The sequence below is a fragment of the Triticum aestivum genome, chromosome 5A, assembly GCF_018294505.1.
Source record: "Triticum aestivum cultivar Chinese Spring chromosome 5A, IWGSC CS RefSeq v2.1, whole genome shotgun sequence".
Lineage (NCBI taxonomy): Eukaryota > Viridiplantae > Streptophyta > Magnoliopsida > Poales > Poaceae > Triticum > Triticum aestivum.
Genome location: NC_057806.1, coordinates 441,122,631 through 441,134,160, shown reverse-complemented (window position 1 = coordinate 441,134,160; position 11,530 = coordinate 441,122,631). Strand labels below are relative to the sequence as shown.

Below are 11,530 nucleotides of genomic sequence, written 5' to 3'. Positions count from 1 at the left end.
AAGGAATTCCGCGATGACTGACACAGATGAGGCTCCTCTAGGCTCTGTTCGGAGTCACTCCTAAAATTACGAGGAGCCGCGGAGCATTTGTTTCCCAGCTCCGTACTTTTTAACTCCGGCTTCAAAAATGGAGTGGTGGAGTGACGGGTCCTAATCTCCTCCACCCACGCGTGGTCGGGGAGCGCGTCAGGTGCGGAGCCAGCTGCTCGATGATGCTCTGCCCATCCAGCCCTGGTCCGACCAGAAGCGGAGCCTCTGTCCGTCCCCAAAAGAGCACCCCGGGACACCTATTCTAAAACTAAGCGAGCACGACTCGACTGGAATCGAATTGATGGCTAATCAAGAGAGTTGGCTCGTATTCCACCCGCAACATTTGAGCTAATCGCCAAACATACAAAATAATCAGTGGTTAGTGAGAAAGGTGTGCTGCTCCCGCCGGTCTCCGGCCCATCTCGTCATCATCTCTTGCTTAATAATGTAGTAATATTTTATCCGATAATTTATTTTGGCATAGTTCAATAGTACGTACTCCATAATTCTAACATGAATATAAGTATCTGTTGTATCGACACCGACCGCGTACAAGCGTATGTTTTCCTTAGGCAAAAATACGCAATGAGTACAATGATTAGGGCCCCTTTAAAAAGTAGTAAAATGATTGCAATTAAAAATACAACTACTCCGTATTAGGGTCCCTTTGCCCTTAATAAAAGGAGTATGGAGGCCAGGTACTTTGAAACGACAAAAGGGAAAGACAATTAAGACTTCATATCAGTTGTTGGGCATTTTTTTCCGCCCGTGTTTGTTGGGCACTTCTTTTCTTTTAGTCGTGGTTTGTTGGGCATCTTCACCAAATCAAAAAACAAGCCTTGGGGCCTAGCAAGGCGGCAAAGAAATCTATTCCGGCAGGATTGGACTTCAAGATCGAGGTCCACAAAAATTGGTTCTACCTTTAGACCTAGGATTTTAATGGTTACCTGTTAGACAATTTCGTTGAGCGAAATGGGAGCGTATTCCAACACAAGTCCATGCTACCGTCTATCATTCTCTTCAATACCAAGAATGAGGCATCGCTTTGGGTCACCGCCGATGCAAAGTACTTGGGAAATATCATGCCACGATAGTAGAGGCGTTGTGATTTTCTTCTACTTTTGTTTGTGAAAGCAATTCTAAGCTCCTTAACTAATGGATATGACACTAGTCTATGTTACTATTTACTATCTGTATCGTGTAAAGTATGTTATAAAGTAGATGGTTGCATTTATTAGCTTGTAGACTCAACGTTTCTTGATAAGCGCTACGTAATGACAATTATGTTACTTGCTATAAATGGCAAATTTGTCTTCTGGTAAGTTATGTTACTTGCTGTAAGTTAATCCTTTTGACACATACAAATGGCTTAGGTAAGCTCGATAATCATAGACGATCTCCATAGCAGAACAAAAAGGCACGATTCCTAGCAGTTCGTCACATCAACTGATAAGAATCTGAAATATAGAGAGGACCATGTGATCATCGAATCGTATCTCATCCCAGGGAACAAAAGCTGAATTGATCAGGAACAAAACTACTCTTGCATATATGTACACATCGATCGCCGGACGTACGTACACATCAGGCACAAATCCTCGCATGTATCGTGATCTACAGACACCTCTCCTCAAGTTGCTCTGCGCGTTACACCGAGCCATAGCACTCTAGTCATGGCTGCCCCGAAGAAACTTACTAGTAGCACTAAAATTTACAGCCCAAGCTGGTGCACTGATCGGGCAAGTCCTACACAGTATCACTAATTTGCATTGGGTCAAACGACGGCGCCCGGCAAGGCGGGCACGTCACCCTGCCACGCCCAGACGATGTCCGCGAGCCCGGGGCGCACGTCCTCGGCGCAGAACTTGTTGAAGTCGAGCGCGTCGCCGCCGTCGTGCGCGAACTCGACCACGGTCACGTCGGCGGCCACCTCGAACACCTCCGCGGTGACCGCGAGCCGCCCGTTGGCGCCGTCGGCCTTGGCCTCCATTCTGATCCTCCACCCTTTCCCTCTGGTCGTGTTGTACCTCAGCGCCTTGCCCACGGACTCTAGCTTGTGGAACACGGTGGCCGCCGGCGCGCGGGAGGTGAACACCGTCGCCGCCTTCTGCTCGCTCTCGAACAGCCCCGACAGGTCGAACCCGGAGGACATGGATGATATGAGCTGGAACGCATTGCACGTCCGCGGCGAGATGTTGCCGGAGCTGTCCTCGCTGCCGTCGATGAGGGCGGCGGCGTTGTCGTCGTCCCACTTCCTGGGCGTGGCGGGGGAGGAGGGGACGGGCGGCACGAACCCCCTCTTGAACCAGGGCGTGAGCATGATCTCCGGGATGGAGATGCGCTTGGCGGGGTCGACGGCGAGCAGGCGGCCGATGAGGCGGCGCGCCTCGCCGGAGACCCAGGGCGGCATCTGGTACTCGCCCTTGAAGATCTTCTGGTACATCTTGACGTAGTTGTCGTGCTGGAAGGGGAGGAAGCCGCAGAGCAGGACGTAGAGCACGACGCCGCAGGACCACATGTCGGCGCGCGCGCCGTCGTAGCCGCGCTTGCGGAGCACCTCCGGCGCGACGTAGGCCGGGGTGCCGCACTGGGTGTGGAGCAGGCCGTCGTGGCGCAGCTGCTCGGGCAGCGCGGCGAGGCCGAAGTCGGTGACCTTGAGGCGGCCCTCCTCGTCGAGCAGCAGGTTCTCGGGCTTGAGGTCCCGGTGCGCGACGCCGCGGCTGTGGCAGAAGGCGACGGCGGCGACGAGCTGCTGGAAGTACTTGCGGGCGGCGTCCTCGGTGAGCCGGCCGCGGGCGACCTTGGCGAAGAGCTCGCCGCCGCGCGCGTACTCCATGACGACGAAGACGCGCTGGCGGCTGGCGAGCACCTCCCGGATGCCGACGACGTTGGGGTGGCGCACCATGCGCATGACGGAGATCTCCCGGCGCAGCTGCTCCACCATGCCGTCCGTCTGGCGGAGGCGGGCCTTGTCGATGACCTTGATGGCCACGCTCTGGCCGTCGCGCAGGTCGCGGGCGTAGTAGACCTTGGCGAAGGAGCCCTGCCCCAGCATCCGCCCCAGCTCGTACTTGCCCAGCACCAGGGTCCTCACCTCGCCCTCCCGCCCTCTCGCCATTGTGTGCTCGGACGTTGCCGACTTGTTTTGGAAGTTCACTACTAGTCACTATGGCCACTGCTGCTGCTGCGGCTTGTATGGGATCTTTTAACTAGGCGGGGGCGGTACGCGTCATGGGATCTTTAACTAGGTGGGTCTGGGCACGTAGAGATGGGGGCGGGCACATGGGTTTGACGCGGGCGTTGCTGGTTTGAGGAGGGCGGCACACTGGATCGGCCGGTCGCTTATTTGTACTGGCGTGGTGGCGGGGGCGTGGGGCGGTGCGGTGCGCGGGACAAGGAGAGGCGTGGCACGGGCCAGGTGGCTAGGGCCTAGGTGGGTCGGGTGGACGCGCCGTGCGGTGCGGTGCAGGCGAGAGCCGAGAGGAGAGGGGACAAATGTGAAGGCGTCGAGGTGGGGGGTTGGGAGTGGGGGAGGAAGAGTGGCCCGGTGACGGCCCATGAGTGGTGGAGGGGGGGTTTGTTGCTTCCAGGTTGCAGCAGCACGGAAGGTGGTGTCTGTCGGCTAACTGGGCCGATTACTATACCCGCTCAACGTTTAAGGGATGCGGCCATGAACTTGGACCGGGCATTTGCTCTGCACGAAACACCCTGGCAGCCTTCCCCCGGCGTCAACGGTCCAACGTCCAATGAATCTTCATCTTCGCGCACCTCTTAACCACTGGTTTCCTATCCTATTTCTCAAAAGAAGAAGAAAAAACCGCAGTTTCCTTGCCAATTCAATTTAGACCACTGTTGACCTTCCTCCCCCCACTGCTCTTTCATGATCCCTTGACCGAGGAGGCACATCGTTGACCTCCCCTTGTTCCTTCTATGTTTTCCCTATGTTTGTTTTTTTTTTCCAGAAAAACTTTCAATCTATTCATCTTCAAACATGGTAGTACAGCGAACACTAGAAATAATAATAATTACATCCAGATCCGTAGACCACCTAGCGACGACTACAAACACTGAAGCGAGCCGAAGACGCGCCGCTGTCATCGCTCCTCCTTCACCGAAGCCGGACAAATCTTGTTGTAGTAGACAGTCGGGAAATCGTTGTGCTAAGGTCCCATAGAACCAACCATTCCTCGAGAGTTACCTTGAATCTACTCATCCCTCTTTTCTCTAGGGTTGCTCGACTAGTTAAGGCTCAAATCTTTAAGTTCGTGATCGTTTTAAGGCTCGGTTTGTTAAGCCCACTAAAAATATTAAGCTAAAATTCATGATCAGCTTTGTCAGTTTAATGCTCGTTAAACTATCGAGTACTCTTACAATTGTAAACAACTAAAAGCATCACGCACACATTCATAATGTGCTATCCATTCAACTTCGACTAGGCCAACCAAGTGCAGAAGATGGATAAGGAGGCCGGTGGGCAACAAGGAAGTGGGTTCGTAGGTTGAGCGGCCGAGCCTTGACAATTAATATCAATAACGGCTTAATGGGTTGGACCCTTTGAATTTTAACGAGCCAAATGAGTTGCTCACGAAACTCGTGAGCTTGCTCGTTACGCTTGTTAATCTTAGCAAGCTACATTTTTTCTTCGATTTGGTTCGTTAACTAACGAGGACAAGCTCAAATGAGGCGAGCTTTCGAGTGCTCAATAAGCTCTCAAGCAATGAGCTTTTCGTCCAGACCTATCCACTCCTCTTTCGACGATGGTCATGGTGGGAATGGGAGAGGTGGTTGGAACATCATTGTAATTAGTAGAGGTGGTTTAGGTCTAGATATAGGCTTTCATTTGACTGCAAGGTGTTTGGCGACATGTCATGTCGATGCTTCACTTGGCATTTGCGAGCTACACTTGGCCGACGTGGGGCTCTTTCTTTTGGTTGTCGTCCATATTTGACAGTGGCATGGGTGGTAGATCCAACATGAGCTTATTCAATAAGCTCACTAGGCCACTAGTGCAGCTAAACGTAGAGTCATAATCGCTCCTCCCACCGTCGAGGTGACGATGGATCTGGGTTCTGTTGTCATCAATCTAGTGTCTTTTGAGGTAGCTTTCACAGTACCTTGTTCAACCTCTGCAGACGCCCTTGTTCCCTTACCTGTCGTCGGCAAGGTTTGAGCGAAGACGGTAGCCATAGTGTTTACAGGGAGGTCATTGTATGTGTTACTACCCAATTATGTTCTTGGTGTTATATTTGGGGCCCTATATGCAAAAAGGAGGGACCTAGCTGTATTTCCTGTTTTTAGGGTATTCTATGCAGTGTTGTCAAAATTTGGCTATGAAATGCCCTATTTTAGCAAAAAGGCTATCGTCGGCCATAAACTAAGGCTCTTACGAGGTTCAACAAGGTTTTAACAAAAGAGATGGACAAGAGAAACGCAAATGTTGGATACAAGTTGTCGAAGGCCAATAGGCAACATAGCACGAGCAGTCATACTGCCAAGTACTAAAGGTACTCAAAAGAAGTTCCCAATGCAACATAGGGTGGCTCCCTAGCCATTGATGTCCAATGTGGCTGCCCTCCGTAGATGACGGCATCGCGATCGGATGGTCGTTACGACACAGTCCAACACCTCCTTGTCCTTTGGTCTTGCTAGTAACCTCCAGAGCTGTAGGAGAACCACAATTTTATAGATCAAGTCAGTCGAATGCTTAAACAGTTTCCCCTTGATGAGCGCCTTATTTTGAGTGACCAGGTCATCGCCGCAAATCCAACCCACTCTAAACATTGATCTCTCTTTCTACAACTATGCATGAGCCGTTGGAAATCCGCAAAACCGGCCGGATTTCATGAGCTTCCCGCCACATCCCGCATCACACTCCACATAAACCGTGCCATGATGCATCTAAAGAGGACGTGATCACAATCCTTGTCCTGCCCACATCATGGGCATTTCCCATCTCTAGTATAAAATGCCAGCTCTTGGGACCTTCGGGTCCCTTCCCAATATTGGCATAATAACTCTAAGCCAGCATTGGCGGAGGTCAGAGGGCAAGTAGATGTCATGTTAATTTATTGAAAAACATTTTAGTTTACTAATTCTTACACTTAATGATACTACGATTCAAAAAGGTCATTGCATGCTTTTCATGTCATGTAGACCACAATATTGAAACGAAGATAAAGCTTCACGAAGAGCCTGAAAACTAATATCCTGAAACATATATAAACATGAAAATTAATGGTTTTGACATGCTAATTATATGAGTATAGTACTCCGTCTTGGACTAACTGTTATGCTCTTCCGTTACACCATGTGTTGTACGTTGTAATTCGCAAAAAAAAATGTGTTGTACGTTGTAGGTTTCGAGAAGTGACGATCAAGCGAACCAACACGTGGTTGAGATGGTTAGGTGAACAATGGTATCCCTAACCCACCAGGGTTAAAATCCTGGTGCTTGCGTTATTCCTGTATTTATTTCAGGATTTCCGGTGATGCGCTTTCAGTGGGAGGAGACGTTCCCGTCGACGACGAGGCGTCTACGGTGGCTTCGTAAATCTCAAGATGATATGCCGGCTCAGTCTCTTGAAGGTGCTCATAAGGTCAGGGTGTGCGTGTGTGCGTTTATAGGGATGAGTGTATGCACGTGTATATGACTGCTTGTGTCTGTACTGATGCTCAAAAAAAGAGAAGTGACGATCAAAAGGGTACGCGTGGTAGAATGTAAGCGCAAAAATATCTACTCAATTAATCGCCTTAAAAATTCAAAAAATAATAATAATCGCCTTGCATGTGTAATGTTGTATAGTTATTTGACTGGCAAGTACAGTATATACGCTATAGACTGACAATGGATTACGTAATATCCAAGACACGGCAACAATGCCCGACAAACGCCCCTCTCCATACTTCTCCAAAGGCATCGGCATCACTCTGGCCGGAAAAAGAAAACGGCCATTGCCGACATGGCCACCGCGGAGCCGCTCACAGGATTCAGAGGACCGGAGAAAGATCACAAGGCGTCATCAAAGATGGAGACGTACCCCATTCCGGTATCCAGCAAGCAGGTCGCCGCCCCCGTATGGGCTTCACGTCGCCGCTCGTGCCCCGGCCGGTGCAGCGCACCGTGTGTGACCAACACGGTAAGCCCCGAGGAAACAGGGAGCTTTCGTCCTGCCCGGCAAATAATTGAGCGAGCTCACAGCGACCCCTCGTCCCCGCGACGGCGCAACGCCCGCACGTCGCCGTTCGGAGCCTTGGAGAAGAAGAGGACGCGCATGCATTATTGGCGGGAAACCACGCATTGTTTTTGGTCCCGGGTCGGTCGCGGCACGTAGGTTTCTCCGATGGCCACGGCTGCTGCGGGAACCCACGCGCCACGTCGTGCGGACTCACAGTGGTGACCAGAAGCACGTACTGCTGGCCGGCTGGACCCCTACCTATCCAGTACGCGTCGCCGTCGCGCCACCTGCCGTCCGGCGCCTGGTTCCTCCGTTCGGTTGGTGCACCGATGCCCATGGCCCACCCCAATGGTCCCCTCTCTTGTCCCTGGATTTGGGCTGTGTGGTGCGTGTGGGCTGTGGATGCGCCGATGGTTGCGTCGGGCCACCGGTCATCTAGCTACAGCTACATGTGGTGCGATTCGGCTGTATTGTGACTTGCAACTGCAATCTTCTTGCGGTTTTGCCGTTTCGCCCCCACGAGGAATCTGGATCTTTGCCAGCGCAACGGATGTCGCTCGATCGGCTCCATGTCATTAGCTTCGCAAGGACAATGATTGTTGCATTATTGCAATTGATTGTACAATCGGTCGGCTTCTAACTTAGAGTAGGATTCAAGAGAAGAAAAATGCTATAGTTTGTGCTGTGTCTGGTTGAATGTTTACAATCTTCTGCGTGGGTGCATAAAGCGAAGCTCCTTTATCTGAAAAAAGGGAGTAAATGATTGATTGCAAGACTTATTTGCAGTGAGCTTGTGCAGCGTCAGGTTGATGGGCAGGAATCTAGGTAGTTTCGTATGGTCAGCAGTTCCACTTCTCTTTTCCTTTTGATCTGGTATGCTGTAGCGAACTAGTAACTGTTTTACTGATTGTCCTTGGATGCTAGAGCATTAGGACTACCAGGCATGCAAAAAACTTTAAATTCATCAGACCGAACATGTTCAAATGCAAACAAGACTTTAAACAAGATTTGGAGCTGATGCTTTCTCTCAAAACAACCATCAGTGGGGGCAATGTAGGTAACAAGATAGGTGTTCCAACAACGACGCTTCCAGGAAGGAAACAACGCTTGAGCGTCGCTGTCTCTAGGCCCAACCGGTAAGATAAGACCAGATCATGAGTTTTCACCCTGAAAATGAGCATAAGTAAACTCCATGCAATAATACCCCCAACCATCATTATAAAAAACCGAGCCGGTGAGACTGTCAGTTCAGGTTGTTACTGCCAGACCGCCGATTCATCGATTCATTTGCCACAAAATCCAAGAATATTTAAGGTGAATTTTGAAATTTTTGACCTCACATCAAATGAATACACATAATATTGGATGTAAATCATTAATAAATCACAAAGTGTTACTAGCCTAGTTGGTTATTAGACCTTTACCATGCCTTTGCCTCCAGGTTAGGTATTTGATTCCTTGTTAATGCATTTTTTTTGAATATTTTCTGGTTATTTACTAAAAGACCGATACACCTTAAAAAGACCGGCCAAGACATCTGTTCCCGCTTTTTCCAGTCAGACCACCGGTCTGGCCCGGTTTTAAAAATAACTATGCCCAAACAAGGGAATGTTGTGTCGTTTACATCATTGCCGGGGTCAACTAATGAGACCTTGGTGGACGACAACGGCGGGAGTCGTTGCACCTAGGTAGGAATTCGGCAACTTCGAGGTGGGCGGGGAGGAGAGGAGGCAGGGGCGGCTAGGGTTTCGCCGACCACCTCCTGGGGACGAATTAGGCATCCTTATTGGGATGGTCGACTCCCTCCATGTCATTGTTCGCTTCGTTTTCTCTTTTCCCCAAAATAGTATCGAAGTGCACTTCCTAATTTTTTACAGGTTGCGTACTTTGCGTGCGAACTCAAATTCGACATAATGCGGTCTCTATATTTATGAAATGCGCTTCATTTTATCAAATATGCTAGGCCCATATTTTCCGACCACTTCTCTTTTCCTTTTAATCCTAGTAGGATGCGGTGAACTAATTGTGTTATAATGAGCTTTTTTTGAAAGAAAGCACAGATGTAGACGCTCACGTACACACGTACACTCATCACTATAAACGTATACTCGCATATTTTACCCATATGAGCACCTTCGAAAAGACTGAGCCGGTAGTCTTAATATTGACGAAGTCACCACCAAGGTCACGATCATTTTCACAGATACGTAACCTTATCATCTCATGTTCAACTTCCTTTTTCTCGAGCAAAAAAGAAACCTTCATCGATCGCGATACTTTCGCGCGACACGAACCAAACAAGACTCTTTCACAATTCTTCAGCAGCTCGACACATCTGCTATGGTTGCTTCAGTCCCACAAAACCATAGGACAATCCCAGACGTGAAGCAACAAAGACATCACCTCCTCCCATGGTGTAAACCATGTTTGTTTCATGTTCCACGGAATTAAGCAACGAAGCAAAGGTCTTCAAAACATAATGCCCAGGGATACGGTATTTTTCACTGTGACTAGCGCCTATCGAGCATGTGAAACATCTGGAGTTGCTTTCCTCTCCATTACTTGCGAATTCTCGCCTTTCGACTCATCAACATCTGAAGTTACTTTCCATGTAGCATGACGCGACGAGTAGCTCTATGCTGGCTGGCGGCCGGACGCGCCCCCGGTCACAGTCACGTCACGAGGTGCTGGGCCGGAGATGGCGAGGTTCTGCAACACTTGTCCATGGCCCATTGACACGCGGCTGCAGAAAAAAAAGCCAACGCTGGTCGCCATCTACCTGCCGCATCAGGCCAAACAACCGCCATAATGCGAGTTAATTAACCAAGAAACAGTGAGCCAGCACACGTATTCTCGCTGTGATGATGCCGACTGCCACCTTGCATAATTGGAGGCTCCGTTGAAGTGATCTAAATTAGATCCGGGTACATGCATGGGCCTTCCATGGTAATGGGGTGAGCTCGGAAGAGTGAAGCCTCAGCACTCTCTGCTAATGGCGACGTATTGACAGATCGACCAACCGCGTCGCGTCAAAGGTTTTGCCGATTGTCGCATCAGATGTAGCTCGCCGACTGCGGTGTCGACGAGCGATTCGCAGCGTAGACAAGACAGTTAGGACGTCAGCGTTGGCCGATTCTACCAATCAATAATTCGAAGATGAGAAGAGCGGAATTCTCACAGCCGGTGGCGCTTGTTTGCATCGCCGGTCGCATCTCGAACACCACTGCTGGCAGCCTAGCGTAGAAGGTAGAACGCCGCTGGTTGATTTGCCCCGCACTTTCCTCCCCGGCTTCAATTAGTTTTTACTCGCTGCGCCATCGGCAGTGCCGTGCTGGGCGATCGGGTTAATGCTTGACGGGACAGCTGCAGAAGATTATGTACAGCTCACATGGAAAATCTGCATGGCACAGGCATCTCCATCGCTGTCTTCTAAAACTAACACCGTACTTGCGCGTTGATACGGAAGCCGATTATTCAACCATGTCCGCATACATTTTAAAATAGGATATGGCTAGGTCTCAGTCAAGACATAATGTATAAAAGGAAAAGAAAAAAAGAAAAAAAACTTTGCACAAATCTTCATGCAAGATCAAAGGAATATAACATCGACTGAGACTTTGCGAAGTCTCAGTCGACTGAGATTTAGCAGCACCGTTTAAAATAAATTTGAACAAACTAGACGATATTCATGCAAATAAGATGGAATTCACGTAAGTTCAGTTCAGACGTAATCTACATAAAACAGATGTCAAAACTGAAGTAACACCTTATAATTCAAGCAAGGGACTAAGCTCTCGGCTTTTTAGGCGATCCTTATAGAGTTGGCTAAATATGTAACATGGATTATGGCAATGCAATGGAGTTGGGTCAAATCGTTCATTCGTTAGGATGCCCTAGCTGATATTTCATCCGTTCAACTTACAAGCTACAAAAACATACACTATTTGTAGGGGACTATGACCTCGTACACGTGGACACCCTGGCCGGCCGCACCTGCTTCACCTAGGAGCGTGACGGCGAGGGAGGCTTCTCCCTCACGGGTCCTGGCAGCGACAATGGCGGCGCCGAACCATGATAGCGGAGCGACTGCTCCATCATGATCTCCATATGACGGACATACTCGTCATTCGTCACCGGCGCCTCTATGTATAGGCACGGCTGCTGCGGCGCCTGGTCCTCTTCGTCGTCGAAGGAAGTGGCAATCTTGAAAGAGTATTTCCCGCCTTAAGTACTTTGACGGGAATATCATACGGAAACCAACATTCAAAAAAAACTTCGTGGAAACCACATTTGAAAGTTAAAAAAACTGAAAAAATAGATGGGAT

The 11,530-nt window shown here is 49.6% G+C and overlaps 1 protein-coding gene across 1 annotated transcript; it reads right to left on the bottom strand.

Annotated features, from left to right (window-relative positions):
- Positions 1-1,509: 1,509 nt before the first annotated feature.
- On the bottom strand, positions 1,510-3,362 carry LOC123103876 (CBL-interacting protein kinase 16). The gene has a single exon (XM_044525568.1). It carries the CDS (start codon positions 3,146-3,148, stop codon positions 1,805-1,807), a length of 1,344 nt encoding a protein of 447 aa, XP_044381503.1. The 5' UTR covers positions 3,149-3,362; the 3' UTR covers positions 1,510-1,804.
- Between the last annotated feature and the right edge of the window lie 8,168 nt (positions 3,363-11,530).

What these genes read in the sequence shown, in the direction of transcription:
- LOC123103876 (XM_044525568.1), bottom strand. Translation starts at nt 3,148, where the DNA reads ATGGCGAGAGGGCGGGAGGGCGAGGTGAGGACCCTGGTGCTGGGCAAG.